The following is a 17,665-nucleotide window of genomic DNA, read 5'->3' on the forward strand; positions in this document are numbered from 1 at the left end:
TTAGAAGGTGAAGCAATTAATACTGAGCATGAATGACTACAAACCTGTCAAAAGTAGAATCATCTCAACTTAAGTAATTGCTTCTTTCTAGGAGGACTTAGAGAAAGTTTGCCTGAAGATTTAGCTTAACTAAAGACCAAATAACTGCCATGAGGGTTCTCACCATAATTATCTTCTTCACTTCCTTCCCCCGAATTCTCAAAGTGATTGATTGTAGGTAAAGGAAAACTTGAGACGAATTGGCTAGGCTCAAAGATATTCTGACTTCAAATTACATACAGATAAATGCGAAATTCATTTATGTTGCCATCTGTTGTTTCAGGTATTTCAACTGTTGAAGACAACTTCATACCTATATAATGTAACAGAAAAAGGTCAGAAAATATTAGGCAGATAGAAGTGTGGAGCATTTTAACAAGATGAACATCTCTGGAAGCAACTGTGGAAGCCCTAGTTCTGTAGATGTATCTAATGACTTTAAGGAACTTTGGACAAAACTAAAGGAGTATCATGATAAGGAAGTACAAGGTAAAATCTTTTTTTTTAAATACTAATAGTGTTCTATCGAGACTAATAGTGATAACTTTGTGTGACAGTTCTGAGATCTCATTTATAAAGTACCTTTATTGTAAGTTTTTGTGACCCATTTATGGTTAAGCTTTATAACTATAGACAACTACTATAGAATGTAGTTCTTGCACAATATGTAGTTATTTACTTACAGTAATATGTGTGGTATGGTGGAAAGGGCATAGAAATTGTTGATTGAAGACTGGTATTTAAATTCTGAATTCATTTATTTCCTTGCTCTATGATCTCAGTTTAATAAGCTTTAAACTTAATTTTTTTTCTGTAAAATTATTTGAAGCATTCTTTTTTTTTTTTTTTTTTTTTTTTAGATTTTATTTATTTATGTATTCATGAAAGACACAGAGAGAGAGAGAGGCAGAGACACAGGCAGAGGGAGAAGCAGGCTCCATGCAGGGAGCCTGATGTGGGACTTGATCCTGGGACCCCAGGATCACGCCCTGGGCCAAAGGCAGGCACCAAACTGCTGATGAGCCACCCAGGGATCCCAACTTGTAGGATTCTTTATAGACTTTGAAATGCTACTTGTTATTCTCTAGGCCTTTGGGAATCTATTTGCTACCAAGCACTAAGATATAAAAACAAATGGCAGTTTGCCCTCAAAGAGCCTGAAGTCTAGGGGATCCCTGGATGGCTCAGCGGTTTGGCGCCTGCCTTTGGCCCCTGGCATGATCCTGGAGTCCCGGGATCGAATCCCGCATCAGGCTTCCAGCATGGAGCCTGCTTCTCCCTCTGCCTGTGTCTCTGCCTATCTCTCTCTCTCTCTCTCTGTGTGTCTTCATTCATTCATAAATAAATAAATAAATCTTAAAAAAAAAAAGAGCCTGAAGTCTAATAGAGATAGAGTTATATAAGCAGATAATTACAGTGTAATGAAATAGGAGCTAAAAGGTTTATACAATGTACAGTTAGTGTGCAGAGGATTGAGCTATTTGATTGGGATGAATATATAAATATTAATTGTGATTGTGTTATAAGGTACTCCATCTAAAACAATTTTCAATTAAAGGTAAACTCAAGGGGCACCTGGTTGGCTCAGTCAGTTAGGCATCTGTCTGCCTTTGGCTTGGGTCATGATCCTAGAGTCCTGGGATTGAGCCCTGCATCAGGATCCCTGCTCAGCAGGGAGTCTGCTTCTCCCTTTGCCTCTCACCCTGCTTGTGCTCTCATAAATAAAATCTTTTTAAAAATACAAAGGTAAACTCAAGGTATAATATTATTATCTATCTAATTCTGTAACAGAATACATTTTTCCGATGCATGAGAAATGTGTGGTATTACATTTGTTTCTTGCTGTAACTATAGGTTTACTTATTTATTTATTTATTTATTTTTAATTTTTATTTATTTATGATAGTCACAGAGAGTGAGAGAGAGAGAGAGAGGCAGAGACTTAGGCAGAGGTAGAAGCAGGCTCCATGCACCGGGAGCCCGACATGGGATTCGATTCCAGTTCTCCAGGATCGCGCCCTGGGCCAAAGGCAGGCACTAAACCGCTGCGCCACCCAGGGATCCCAACTATAGGTTTAATGGTACAGTGCTTTGCAGCTTTTACGTTATGCTGGGGTGCCATTAAAACATGATCCACCTAAATCTAGATGTTGGAACTTTTCCTGTGGTAAATGTAGTTTCTGGCAGAACTTCATCATAATGGACTCATCATTAATTGATTCTGAAACATGAGCCCCAGAAGTATTCTTGCATGCCTCCGGTGTACTTGGGAGACACTTATTGAAGGGGTGCACTTGCCATCTGCCATAACTTGTGAATAAGAATGAATCATATATAGTTATAGTTCTAAGGGATTTTGTAGTGTACCCTGTTATCTGGGAACACAAAGGAAGAATAGGGGTGCATGTGAGATTTACTGTCAGACCAGACTTTACAATCGAATGAAGTCAAGAGAACAGCATATGCAAAGGTTTGGCAGTTAATGGCCTTATTTTATTTTATTTTATTTTATTTTATTTTATTTTATTTTATTTCATTTTTTTATTTTTTTAATTTTTTTTAAAGATTTTATTTATTTATTCATGATAGACGTAGAGAGAGAAAGAGAGGCAGAGACGCAGGCAGAGGGAGAAGCAGACTCCATGCCAGGAGCCCGACGTGGGACTTGATCCTGGGACTCCAGGATCGCGTCCTGGGCCAAAGGCAGGCGCTAAACCGCTGAGCCACTCAGGGATCCCAATGGCCTCATTTTAATCAAGGAACTGTAGACAGGTTGGTATAGCCCACAGAGGGAATGAGGCAGGAGATGGGAGTTTATTGGGCAGGTGGATAAGAGATAATGCTAGAAAGGGAGATAGGCTCAGATTATGTAAAACAGTATGTACTATACTTAAGGGATTGTTATCATGCTTTGCCTTTAGGATTTAGTATAAATCCTACAACACCTATTTCTATGGTTTGGGAGTAGTGCTGTGTTGAGAAAGAGATATACTTGTTAAGTCTGAGTTCTGGATGGAGGCTGCCATCTAAGATGCCATTTGAAAGCCATCTCACCATTCAAAGGTAGTGGCGTTGTACAAGTTATTTAACTTTATGATGCATCAGATTCCTTATTTATAAAATAAAGATACTAATAATAGCTACTTCATAGTGTATTAAATAGTTTTATATATGTAAAGCATTGAGGAGAGTTTCTGGCACATAGTAAAGAAAATATGTGTTAGTGATTATGTGTTAGATATTAGAATGCTATCCTTCTGAAGCAGCACCATTATATTATCAATGCCTGCTGTGGACCACCATCCCAGCCAAGTACAATAAGATACTATTAAAAATTCGTAACAGAAAAAAAAAATTCGTAACAGAGGTTTCACATACTGATTCCTTTTATTTTCCTCTTTATGATTTTTGTGAACTAATTTCTAGAAAAAAAAAAAAAACAAAAAACAGAAAGAATGGCCAAAGTAAACATGAGAAAATTTAAATGGTTAAGAAATCTTAGAAAATTCTTATCTTCTATCTCTTTTGGCACGGGATAGTTACTCTCTCAAGGGAGAGTTACCATCTCTTTTTGAAGAATGGGGATAGTTACTTTTAAAAAATTGTCATGAGGGGGACGCGTGAGTGGCTCAGTTATTGAGCGTCTGCTGCCTTCAGCTCAGGGTGTGATCCCAGTCCGGGGATCAAGTCCCGCATTGGGCTCCCTATGAGGAGCCTGCTTCTCCCTCTGTCTGATTCTACCTCTCTCTGTGTGTCTTTCAGGAATAAAAAAATAAATAAAAGTATATTGTCATGAAATATACATTAAGTTTTTAATCTTAACCACTTTCAGTTGCACAGTTGAGTGGTATTACATTCATAATGTTGTGCAACCATCACCACATCCATTTCTAGAGCTCTTCCATCTTGTAAAACTGAAATTTTATACCTATTAAACAATAACTTCCCATTTACCTGCTCCAGCCTCTGGCAGCCACTTTTCTATCTCTGTGATTTTTGACTACTGTAAACACCTTGTAAAAGTGGAATGTTACAGTCTTTTTCTGACTGGCTCATTTCATTTGCATGATGTCTTCGAGGTTCATCCATACTGTAGCATCAGAATTTTTTTCTTTTTTAAGATTGAATGATATTCCATTGTATATGCCACATTTTGCTTATCCATCTATTATTAGACATTTGAGTTGCTTCCATCCTTTTGCTATTGTGAATAATTGTTGCTCTGAACATGAGTGTACAAGTAATCTCTTCAAGATCCTGCTCTCAACTCTTGGGTATGTACCTAGAAATAGGATTGCTTAATTATATGGTAATTATATTTTTAATTTTTAATTACTATATTCTTTTCCATAGTAGCATTTTACATCCTCAGCAGCAATGCATGAGGATTATAATTTCTCCATTTTCTCACCATCCCTCCCTCCCTCCCTCCCTCTTTCTTTCTTTCTTTCTTTCTTTCTTTCTTTCTTTCTTTCTTTCTTTTTCTTTCTGATAGTGATAGCTATCCTAGTGGATGTAAGGTGATACTGTGGTTTTGCTTTGTATTACCTAATGATTAGTGATGTTGAACATGTTTTCATGTGTTTATTGTCCATTTCTGTATCATTGGAGAAATGTCTATTCAAGTCCTTTGCCTATTTTTTAATCAGGTTTGTTTTTTTTGTTGTTGTTGAGTTGTAGAAGTTCTTTATATATTCTAGATATTAATCTTTTTTAAAAGATTATTTATTTGGGAGAAAAAAAGAGAATGCATGGGCAGAGGAGGACCAGAGGGAGAAGAGAGAGAATCTCAGATTCCCCACTGAGCGCAGAGTAAGAAGCAGGGCTCAATCTCACAATCCTGAGATCATGACCTGAATCAAAATCAAGGGTCGGATACTCAACCAACTGACCCACCCAGGTGCCCCTGGATATTAATCTTTTATCAGATAATATAATTTGCAAATATTTTCTCCCATTCTGTGGGTTGCTTTTTCACTCTGTTCATTGTGTCTTTTGATGCACAGAACTTTTAAATTTTGATACAGCCCAATTTATCTATTTTTTTCTTTTGTTGCCTGTACTTTTGGTGTCTTATCCAAGAAATCGTTGCCAAATCTATCATTTAGCTTTTCCCCTGTTTTCTTCTAAGAATCTTATAGTTTTAGCTCTTATGTTTAGATCTTTCATCCATTTTTTTTTCTTTCATCCATTTTGAGTTACATTTTGTATCTGATGTAAGGGCCATGCTTCATTCTTTTACATGTGGATATCCAGTATTCCCAGCACTGTTTGTTGAAAAGACCATTTCCCCGTTGAATGGTCTTGGCACCATTGTCAAAAACCATTTGATCATATATATGAGAGTTTACTTTTGGGCTCTGTATTCTATTCCATTGGTCTCCACTTCTGTCTTTATGTCAGTACTACACTGTTTTGATTACTGTAACTTTTAGTTAAGTTTTGAAATCAGGAAGTATGTGATCTCTAGTTTTGTTCTTCTTCAAAATTATTTAGGCTATTGGGAGTCCCTTGAGATTACATGTGGATTTAAGACATTTTTCTATTACTTCAAAAATCCAAAAAAAAAATAAAAAAGAAAGAAAAAAGAAAATCCTCATTGGGATTTTGATAGAGATTGCATTGAATCTATAGATCTTTTTGAGTAGTCTTTTAGACATCTTAACAATATTCAGTTTTCCAGCCCATGAACATGCCATGTCTTTCTATTTAATTTGCCTTCTTCAATTTCTTTAAGGAATATTTTGTAATTTTCTTTGTCTAAATATTTCATTTCCTTGGTTAAGTCTATTTTAAGTATTCTTTTTGATGCTGCTATAAATGGAATTGTTTCCTTCATTCATTTTTTCTTTATAAGTTCATTAATTTTTTTTTTTGTTTAAGTAATCTCTACACCTGACATAGGGCTCAAACTCACAACCCTGATCTCAAGAGTCACATACTTTTCCGTCAAGAGTCGCATACCCTTCTGACTGAGCCAACCAGGCACCCCTCATTTCCTTTTCTAATTGTTAGCTTATAGAAACACAACTGACTTCTATGTATTGATTTTGTATCCTGCAACTTTGTTGGAGGTCTTTACTTATTAATTGTAGTTTTTTTCATTCCTAGCTGAAATAAACATTAAAAGCCCTGTAATTTTTTTTTATTATGAAAGGTTGGGGTTCAACTACCTCTACTATACAAGTATCCCTTACTCTTCTAGTCTCATTCTTTGATAGATCATTCTGTTTCATGTTTTCATTAAAGCCCTCTTTCAGCATATAGAATTGCTCATGCAACTAGGGTGTAATTTCATTTAGAAATCCAGGTATTGGGGTACCTGAGTGGCTTAGTTAAGCAGCTGCCTTCACCTCAGGTCATGATCCCAGGATTCTGGGATCAAGCCCCAAGTCAGGCTTCCTTTTCTTTTTTTTATTTTTATTCTTTTTTGTTTTGTTTTGTTTTTAAGATTTTATTCATTTATTCACGAGAGACACACAGAGAGACAGAAGCACAGACACAGGCAGAGGGAGAAGCAGGCTCTATGCAGGGAGCCTGACATGGGACTCGATCCCAGGTCTCCAGGATTGCACCGTGGGCTGAAAGCAGCGCTAAACCTCTGAGCCACCCAGGCTGTCCAGGCTTCCTTTACAATAGGCAGCCTGCTTCTCCTTCTCCACTGCTTGTGCTCTCTCGAGTACATACTTTCTCCCTCTCTCAAATAAATAAATAAAATCTTTAAAAATAAAATAGAAGTCCAGGTATCAATTTTCTTATTACTGTTTTATGTATTGATTTATTTTAGCTTAAACTTTTTCCTAAAAATATTGAAACACAAAGTAAAAAAAGTTATACCCCAACACAAACTGGCAACCACTTTTATAATTATTTTTTTTTTCTTAAGATTTTATTTACTTATTTCAGAGAGAGAGCATGAGTAGGGGCAGAGGAAGAAGGGCAATCAGACTTCTTGCTGAGCAGGGAGCCCGACATCGGGTTCAATCCCAGGACCCTACATTTATGACCTGAGCCGAAGACAGACTCTTAACCAACTGGGCCACCCAGGCTCCCTTTTATAATCCTTTGTATTTGAGTTCTTCTATGTTCTTTTCTAATTTAAAGTTTAAAATGGGGATACTTGGGTGGCTCAGCGGTTGAGCATCTGCCTTTGGCCCAGGGCATGATCCCAGGATGCTGGATCATCCCACATTGGGGCTCGTTATGGGGAGCCTGCTTCTCCATCTGCCTATGTCTCTGCCTCTGTGTCTCTCATGAATAATAAATCTTTAAAAATTTTTTTTAAATAAAGTTTAAAATATTTTGTTCTGTTTTGTTTAGGAAATACTATATATAAAAGTAAAGAAAACTGTATAATAATCTCTTATATACTTAATCACTCAGCTTGAACTATCATCAGTAAATGGCCAGTCTTATTTTACTTGTATTCCATGTACTTCTCAATCCCTCTTTCAGTCAGTCATTTTGGCGTCTCTGACATAATTAATTTATAAATACTTTAGTATGTATTTCCAGTAGGCTTCTTTTTTTAAAGATTTTATTTATTTATTCATGAGAGAGAGAGGCAGAAACAGTCAGAGGGAGAAGCAGGTCCCATGGAGGGAGCCCGATGTGGGACTCGATCCCGGAACCGCAGGATCACACCCTGAGCCAAAGGCAAATGCCCAACTGCTGAGGCACCTAGGCATCCCTCCCGTAGGCTTTTTTTTACCAAATAAATCTGTTATCACACTAACAAAACAATTTATTAACATCTAATATCTAATAGATGAAAGAGTTCAAATTTCTACAATTATCTAAGGTGTCTTTATAGTTGGTTGTTCAAGTCTGAATCTAAAAGACCTTTTCATGTTATATTTGATTACTGTATGTGTTATTTTTGTATTTCTCTTATGAGATTAAGCATCTGCTTATGTTTAAGGGTAATTTATATTTTTTATGAATTTTTATGAACTTATAACAATTTTACAAATTTATAACAATTTGTATGAATTGTTATATACCTTATTGCTCACTTTTTAGGATTGTTGGCCTTTCTCGTCTCAATTTCTTGGAGCTGTTTAGTTGACTGAGGCAGATAATTGACTTCAAATATTTTAAAAAATGGAAATTCAAAATTGTACTGATAAAGATCTAATTTTAAAGTGAACTATGCTCATGGTCATATGTCCAAGGATAAATATGAATATTTTAAATTAATTCGCTCTTCTTTTGACTATACGGTTTTCTCCCAGAAAATCTAGTGTAAAACATTGAGGAACAATTCTGAGTTTTAATACTGACTTCCTATTCATTCAGGGAGTAGTAATTGGATTATATGCTAGGAATGATAGGAGTTGCTGAGGATACAGCAGTGAAGAAGACATAGTGGGTTTTGGGGCTTTGTATTCTTTTTTTTTTTTTTAAAGATAGACATAGAGAGAGAGGGGGGCAGAGACGCTGGCAGAGGGAGAAGCAGGCTCCATGCAGAGAGCCCGATGCGGAACTCGATCCCAGGTCTCCAGGACCACGCCCTGGGCCAAAGGCAGGCGCCAAACTGCTGCGCCACCCAGGGATCCCTTCTTTTTCTTTTAAGGAAAATGTTTATACAATGTAATTGCATAATGAAATGATAGCAAAAATAAGTCACATACAAGAGAGTCTTTGTAATCCTAATAGCATCAATATAATCCACTATATGCACTACTTTTAAAACTGGGGAGGAATAAACAGTCTTCCAATTTCTGTTAAAGAGCTGCAATATCTTCTTTTTGGTTTCCCATACTGTATCACATAGGTTTACCAATAAGAACAGCTTTAAGTTTATTATGGGAGTGTTACTGCTGCATATTATAAAAGTTATTACTCTTTGAGACCTGGAAGTGAAGCAAATACAATACTTTGAAGTAATTTAAATAGGACCAGATGTACTTGAGTTAGTTACTAATAAGCATTTGATAGAGAATTAGCATTCTGCTGTCTTCAGGCATAAAGTTAAGTTCTTTATCCTTCAAATAATTACTTTCTGTTGTTTTATAACTGGTTTGAAGAAGATCATAAGTTTTTATTAGGCAGAGTAACTATCTTACTCATCTTTACATCTCTGTAGGTAAGAGTGCTTGGCACAGAGTAAAAAAAATAATAAATGATATATGAATGAATTACATAGTTTATAGCTTGGTCAATGGAATATTTTCGTGAACATCAGTATTTTAAATCCCATAACATGAAAATATCAGCATTTTATATTTATTTTAAATGCTGAAATACTTTACTACCCATCAAGCTCCATCAAGCTCCAGGCAGGGAGCCTGATGCAGGACTGGATCCTGGGACCCCAGGATCACGCCCCGGGCCAAAGGCAGGCACTCAACTTCTGAGCCATCCAGGCATCCCTCATTCCTAGTTTTTTGTTTGTTTGTTTGTTTTAAAGATTTTATTTATTTATTTATTTATTCATGAGAGACAGAGTCAGAGACACAGGCAGAAGGAGAAGCAGGCTCCATGCAGGGAGTCTGACATGGGACTCTATCCTGGGTCTGCAAGATCACGCCCTGGGCTGAAGGCGGCACTAAACTGCTGAGCCACCTGGGCTGCCCCTCATTCCTAGTTTGTTTGCTTTATTTATTTATTTATTTATTTATTTATTTATTTATTTATTTTTATTTTTTTTTCATTCCTAGTTTTAAAAGAAATTTGTGTCGCTTGTATTGTTGTGATCAATGTATATAGTGTTTTATATCTGGCTTATTTTTGTTATTATTTCATTTAAACTCTGCTTGCTTTTCCATGTTGTGCATAATCATTTTAGAATTTTTATATATGCCCATTTAAAATTGAGCCACTGGGATGCCTGGGTGGCTCAGCAGTTGAGCTTCTGTGTGATCCCAGAGTTCCAGGATTGATGTGGACATCGGGTTCCAAATGGGGAGCCTGCTTCTCCCTCTGCCTATGTCTCTGCCTCTCTGTGTCTCTCAGGAATAAATAAAATATTTTTTAAAAAATTAAAGAAATAAATAAAAATAAAATTGGGCCAGTTTTATTTTTAGGATCTTATTTTAACAGGGATAAAATATTTGGCAGATTTCTTCTTCAGGTTCCTCAGTGTTTCAGGGTCTTCAGAAGATAACTATTTTATGATGAGGAAGAGTCAGGAAAATAAATAATACACTTTTTATAAGAAACAACATGCCATATTCATCAGATTATAAAACATATAAAACTCACAAATATTATATGGCAATAATTATTTTCAATTGTGTGCTCATAGCTATGCCCCAATACTCATCACATTCCCAAGAGAGAGAGTTTGTATACACTGAAAATATTGAGAGGAATATAACAATTTTTAGTATGTTTAGCTAATATCTGTGTCTTATGAATGGTAGGTATTAGATATATGTGTGAATTGATGAGAAGGTAATTTCTGATATCTTAGAATACTAGATTAATCAGGGTACTTTTTCCAATTTCAGAATCATTTTGGATTCTTAAAGGTGTTGAATGAGTACTATTTTTAAAAAAGTAATGTTATTTTAGGGCAGCCCTGGTGGCTCAGCGGTTTAGTGCCGCCTTCAGCCCAGGGCCTGATCCTGGAGATCTGGGATCGAGTCCCTGCATGGAGCCTGCTGCTCCCTCTGCCTGTGTCTCTGCCTTTCTCTCTCTCTCTGTGTGTCTCTCATGAATAAATAAATCTTAAAAAAAAAAAAAAAAAGGTAATGTTATTTTAAAACATTTGGGTTTAGGGACGCCTGGGTTGCTCAGTGGTTTGACGCCTGCCTTTGGCTCAGGTGGTGATCCCTGGATCTGGGATCAAGTCCCGCATCAGGCTCCCTGTGAGGAGCCTGCTTCTCCCTCTGCCTCTCTCTCTGTCTGTGTCTCTCATGAATAAATAAATACGTCTTTAAAAAAAAAAATTGGGGGTTTAGATGAGGCAAGTTTGCTGAAAGCAGACTTTTTTTTTCTTTTTGAAAGCAGACTTTTTAAAGCATAGTTCTTTGTCAATGTATTCCACATAGTTCCATATAAAATTAGATCTTCCAACTGTGTGATAAGATCAAAGACATGCCTGAAGGGTACTTAATTTTTTTTTAAAGTGGGGGATCCACTTGGAGAAACCAGTATAAGAGGCTATTTGAAAGACATCAAACATGGACTTGTCCAGACTTTGCAGGTTTTGAAGTATATATAGGAATCAAAATTGACTCATTATTTTTAAACCTTTGTGTCAATTTTAAAAAGAGAGAGAAAAGAAATGTTTTGAACGAGAGTACTTGAATATATAAGTTTTACTTAGATATCCAAGGAAGTCTACCCACCCATAGGCACTTACATGCATCTGAATACCCACACTGTATCTTAAGATGTTTTTTTCCCTCATTTGACCAAAACATGATAAAATGGTAACTAAAACATGCCATATACAAAACAGTTTGTACATTAATCACAAGAATGTATTAAGCTACATGCATTTCTTTTTAAAATGGGAAAGAATAAAGTCAACCTCTGTTGAAAAACTATGTAAAGGAGACCATTTTTGTTGGAAAATTCTGGAAACATTTGTGACTGAGTTTTTATATCTTGTATCCTTAGGATAATTGTATCCTTTCATGATTGTTCCCTTTAGTGTTTCGTGTTCCTTTTGTGGCAAATGCTGCTACTATCAGGGTCAAAAACAAGTTGTTACAGATAAATGTTACTGATAATTTGTTAGAGCATGTTTTATGTTTAATATAATTTAATAGAAATTTCAGAATTTGTTAAATTTTAAAGGTTTGAATGAAGTATTTGTTTGGGTGCAATATTTTTTTTTTCTTTTTAAATCTTTCAGTATCAAGTTTATTACTTAAAAGCACAGGTAATAAAATAGAAGTTAGAATGTTTATTTTTCAGAGTGCTACCATTTTATTTTTCTTTATTTTTTTAAAGATTTTCATTTTTAATTAATCTCTACACCCATTGTGGTGTAGAGGCACCTTAGAATGGCACCATTTTAATAAATAGTCTCTTATCCGTGCCGGGTTCTACTGTCAGCATCTCATCTAATAATGTTTTAGTAAATCTGAACATCAGTTTCTTAGAAAACTAGGCAGGTTTTTCAGGACAAAATTGGAACCCCTTTTGAAGAAATAGGAAACACTAGGGGCGCCTAGCTGGCTCAGTCAGAACATGAAACTCTTGATCTCAGGGTTGTGAGTTTGAGCCCCATGTTGAGTGAGGATTACTTAAAAAGAAATAAATAGGAAACTGTAGAGGTTCTTATACAACAGGATAAATACTTTTTGATTCAGTTCTGGACTATTTCATTTATTTCCTCAGATGTTTCGTCAAAAATTCCTAAAAGATAACATTTATATTAAGACTATATAAATAAACAGTGAAAGGAATTGCATGCAATTTTGGTCCATGACATCAGTGTCATACTCATTGTTAAGAATTCTATCAGCTCTCACATCTATTATTTTTCCATTTGTGTTAACATCTATAAGTTCAATTGAGTCTACAGAAAGTAACTTATCCATTTTGAGATAATTAAATCTTAAGACCAAACAAAACATAAAGTCAAGATTTTTTACTTTGGTATTGAAATAACTTATTAGGGCCTTTGCAGAAATACTAATAGTAATATTTTGGTAGAAATTAAATTGCTTGAGCTATATACACAAAACCACTATTTGCCAAGAAAAGTATTATTAGGCTTATTCAAAACCATAAGTAACTTGTTTTAAAGTGACAATACGAGGATGCCTGGGTGGCTCAGCTGTTGAGCATCTACTTTTGACTCAGAGCATGATCCAAGAGGCCCGGGATCAAGTCCCACACCAAGCTTCCTGCCTGGAGCCTGCTTCTCTCTCTGCCTGTGTCTCTGCCTCTCTGTGTCTCTCATGAATGAATAAATAAAATCTTTAAAAATAAATCAATAAAGTGACTCAATCAATATACGTACACCATATATGGATTGGATTGTTCTGGGTAGACAACTAAAATAAGTAAAAAATTAACAGTGATTTTTATTTTGTTTATAATAAATTCTTGCCTCATTTCTAAATTCTTTTTTTTTTTTTTTTTTTATTTATTTATGATAGTCACACAGAGAGAGAGAGAGGCAGAGACATAGGCAGAGGGAGAAGCAGGCTCCATGCATCGGGAGCCTGACATGGGATTCAATCCCGGGTCTCCAGGATCGCACCCTGGGCCAAAGGCAGGCGCCAAACCACTGCGCCACCCAGGGATCCCCTCATTTCTAAATTCTTATAAATTTGTGTCATTGTTATAACTATACATATGGGCCCTTAATTCTTTCATTTCTTCTAATATTCGTATGTTAGCCAGTGTAGGGTTAATTTGTAGTACAGTGCTTAGTCTTGTGAATGCTGTTTCCTCAATAGGTATCTCAGGTTGCCAGTGTTACAATCCCAAATACTTTGCCGAACAGACTACCTGTTCATACAGGAGCTGCATTGTTGTATAGCCTCATTCCTTCCGATGGGTGTGGAGCAGGATTAAAGCACACTTTATAGGGGTTCTAATTGTAGATGCCTAATTGACTTGATGAATAGCAAATGCTAAAATTTAAACACACACACATATACATACATACATAAACCTGTTTCAGGGCTGATCTGCGTGACAGAACAAATGCCTCACAGGTGTTGAATGCTTGTAAGATAAAAGAGTACTCTTTCCATATTTCCCAAGAATTTTCTTTTGATGTTTATATGGATTTTGTATCTCATTGTTTCTTTTCTTAAAATGGCCATGGCAAGAATCCACTTCATGTTTGGCTGCACTGAATTTTAGAAGTCAGCTAAAATTAAAAATAAGAAAATCTATCAATAAGTAAATTTTCACACACTTTGGGAAGAAAAAGAGTGAAAAACTGCTGACTTCAGTTTTTGGCCTAATCAGGTCATAAGTTCTTAATTCTTCAAAATGATTTGATGATTTACTAAAGTAATTTCAGGTTCTCATGCATTTGTCGTTACCTGAATTTGTTTGACAAATGGAAAAGATTAAAAAATCGTACCAGTTTTAATCCTTGACATTAAAATATTTTCCTTTATTATTATTTTTTAAGATTTCATTTATTTGAGAGAGGGAGATTGAGAGAGCGATAGAACACCAGCTTAGGAAGAAACAGGCAGAGGGGAAGGGAGAGAGAGGCAGGCTCCCCCCACCCACACACACACTCCTGCAGCAGAGAGCACAATGTGGGGCTCGATCTCAGGACCCTGGGATCATGACCTGAGCTGAAGGGAGACACTTAAATGACTGAGCCACCCCGTCCCCCTATTATGTTTCATATTTTAATGGTCTTCCAACTCTTGGGGCTGATCTTTTTCCATAAATTTTTTTAGCTTTTTATTTTAGCTTGTCGTAGGTTCACATGAAGTTGTAAGAAATAATATCAAGAATTGTCCTGTGCTCTTTACCCAGGGAGGCATCTTTTATAACTGTAGTATAATAGCACAACCAAGAGATGGACACTGATACAATTTACCAACCTTATTCAGATTCTTCTAATTTTATATGCATTCACTCATATATGTGTGCACCGTGTTTTCTATGCAGTTCAATCACATAGATCCTGTGACTACCACCAAAGATCTCTCACACTGCTTTTTAAAATTCCTGACCCCCTTTCTCCTATCCCTACCCCTCCAGTTTATGGCTACACATAATCTGTTTTTTATAATTTTTTCCTTTCAAGAATGTTATATAAGTGCAATCACATAGGATATATTCTTTGAAATTGGCTTTTTTTTTTCAGTCTGCATAATTTCCTTGGAAACCATCCAAGTTGTTGCATGTATCAGTAGTTCATTGCTTTTTATTGCTGAATATTCCATTGTGCTGTAAGTATGCACCAGTTTTTTTTCTTTTTAACAGTTGCCTTGGTGAAGGACATTGGGTTGTTTCTAGTTTGGGGCTATTATGAATAAAGCTTCTGTGAACAGTTGATTATTTATAACTTTTTTTACTTTTCATAATATTCGTTTATTCAAGTTTTAAGCTTTAAAAATAAGTAAAATTGTAGTGTATCAATTGAACATTTCCTGGAGGTAAAACTTGTATCCACAATTGGGAAAATTGTAAAATACTATAAAAATTGATTTAGGAATCAGAAAAAGTAAACACAGAAACCTTTTCCTTCCTTTATGATAATCACATTGCAGAAAATAGAGGTCATAGAGAAAATAGAAAACCAAATTGTTTAGTGTTGCTAAACAGACTTTTTTTTTTACCTAATGCTTTTGATAACTGTATTATTCCATCAAGTGTTTATATCATATTTTACTTAAACATATCCCTATTTTAAGCATTTTATATTGCTTTAAATTTTTCAATATCCTTTGTGACTATAAGTTTTTCTGGTTTGGATTATATTCGTAGGTTAGAATCCAAGAAATGAGATCTTGATGAAAGAGTCCTATTACATATTGCTAAATTGCTTTCCAAAAGAATTGTATCAAATTTGTAGTATCTCCAGCAAAGTATAGGAGTATAGTTTCATAACACTTTTATCATATTAGGTATTATGATCATAATTTTGCTAAGTAATTGTTTTGGTTTGAATTTATAGTTAGTTGCTAGTAATGTTGGATAGCTTTTCATATTTGTTTAATGATTGTTTTTCTCCTTTTGTTAATTATTATTTCTGAAAATTAGAAATGTCACCCTATTTTGTTCATATCCTTCTTTGCAATTTCAGTGCTCTTCAGTCTACTTTCTTCACAATAACTACTTGAGTTCCATAGGCAGAGATCTTTTCTTGTGTTTCATGTCAGATTCCATTAAAATTAAAAATACATAGAACAGCTATCTTGAGTGTTCTTTGTTAAGTACTTTAGTGTAAGCAGTTTTGCTCCCTGTCCAGGACTTCCTGCCACAATCTATTTTAATCCCAGAAGACTTGAGCCTACATAAGCACGATTACTGTTAGCAAATACCTAGGCTATGTCAGAACATAGACCTTCGTTTATAGTGAACCTCTAATTATATGCTTGCCCCTGCTATTATAAAGGAAGTAACTCACTTTAGGTGGAGAAAATTTCATTCTACTTAGCTGTCACATAGTAGACTAAAAGCAGTAATGTTGCAGATATACTTTTGTGACCTCAGGGTACAAGTAAGGGAAATACACTCTCCAAACTAATGGGACCTGGCTCATTATTCAGAGCCCAGAGTTGAGTGACTTAATAGTGTAGCATTAAACTCATAAAGAAACTCAGATCAACTGCTTTGGAGATGATGAATGTATAAATAAAATACTGTGGGGTTTTTTTTTTTTTTCTTTTTCAGGTTTACAAGTAAAAGTAACCAAACTGAAAAAGGAACGAATTTTGTAAGTATCAGTATATAACACTGATTTCTTATTTTTAAAGCAATTGACACTGATGTTCTATTTGACCTCAGTGTCTTATTTATAAGAAATTAGCTTTACAGCATGGACCTTGGATAGTTGACAATGAATTTTTCAAAATTCTAAGGTAAAAAGAATAACTTAATTTTGAGTATATCTTAGTTAATATTTGCATGTATTTATATTTTAATATAATTTTTATATGTTCACACATATAAGTTTGTATGTATATATAATTTTTTTCCATGAAGTACTAAGATGAGAGCTGTTCTAGACATTCATTTTTGATCTATTAATGACATTCTTTTCTCAGCTGTGATTAACACCTGGACTGCAAGAAGGGAGCAGAATAATTCTGGGATTTCTGAACTGATAAAAGAAATGGGAACAAATGAGACCCCTTTATTAACCAGTGTGAAGTTACCAGAGAGTCCCTTAAATTGTTTTGTTGGTTATTAAGCCTAGAATCAGATCTGATTTTCTAAGTCAGAAGCAGATCTTATTCATGGTTCTTTACATCTTCCACATTCTGGGAATCTGAAACATATGGAGTCATAGAATATTATTGCTCATAACAAAATTAATATCATCGTGACTAATATTGCATTTGCTTTATGGTGTATAAATACCATTGGGCCTCCGTTATTTCATATTCCTAAAGCTTCTAAGGCTCTAACCAAAATCTGAAGTTAACAACCACCCATCAAAACACACCCAGTTGTTTTTCTCCATTATAATCTGAAAATGAAAATTGGAAAGTTTCTTTCATACCTAGAAAATCATGTTTGGGAGATGACTGAAATTCAGAAATATAAAATTATAAATTTCATCTCTATCAAACTCAAAGTTAACTAGAAATATGGTATGTCAATCTCACACACCTCCTGATTTGATGCACTAAGAAGAGCACATTACTCCAGCCCATGTTTTGTCATGCGGAGACACAGAAAACCCAAGTCGAAGGACAAATTAACTGGCCAGTACTTTTCAAAGATGTCAGGACTGTGAAAGACAAAGAAAGTTGGACAAACTGCCCCAGATTGAAGGAGACATGACATGAAATGCAGTGTAGGGTCCTTGATTAGATCCTGGACCAGAAAAATGACATTAGAGAGACAATTGGCAAAATTTGAATAAGGTCTATAGATGTATAGATTAGTTCATAGTATTGTATCAGTGTTCATTTCTTGATGTTCATAATTGTATCATGGTTACACAAAATGTTAACATTTTGAGAGGTTGAGTGATAGATATACAGGTACTCTGTTCTATGTTTGCAACTTA

The 17,665-nt window shown here is 35.3% G+C and overlaps 1 protein-coding gene across 5 annotated transcripts in view; it reads left to right on the forward strand.

Annotated features, from left to right (window-relative positions):
• The window catches only part of RBBP8 (RB binding protein 8, endonuclease), a 100,922-nt gene that overhangs the window by 21,352 nt on the left and 61,905 nt on the right, over positions 1-17,665 (forward strand). For 4 of the 5 annotated variants that reach the window (XM_077900241.1, XM_077900242.1, XM_077900243.1 and 1 more), the window contains 2 exons: positions 323-528; positions 16,321-16,363. In XM_077900241.1, coding sequence (XP_077756367.1) covers positions 420-528; positions 16,321-16,363 — 152 coding nt within the window. In that variant the 5' untranslated portion in view covers positions 323-419. Of the gene's footprint in view, positions 1-322; positions 529-16,320; positions 16,364-17,665 lie in introns of those variants that run through there. The other variant, XM_077900244.1, reaches the window with a different exon arrangement.

Source organism: Canis aureus, chromosome 6, assembly GCF_053574225.1.
Source record: "Canis aureus isolate CA01 chromosome 6, VMU_Caureus_v.1.0, whole genome shotgun sequence".
In the NCBI taxonomy this organism is placed as follows: domain Eukaryota; kingdom Metazoa; phylum Chordata; class Mammalia; order Carnivora; family Canidae; genus Canis; species Canis aureus.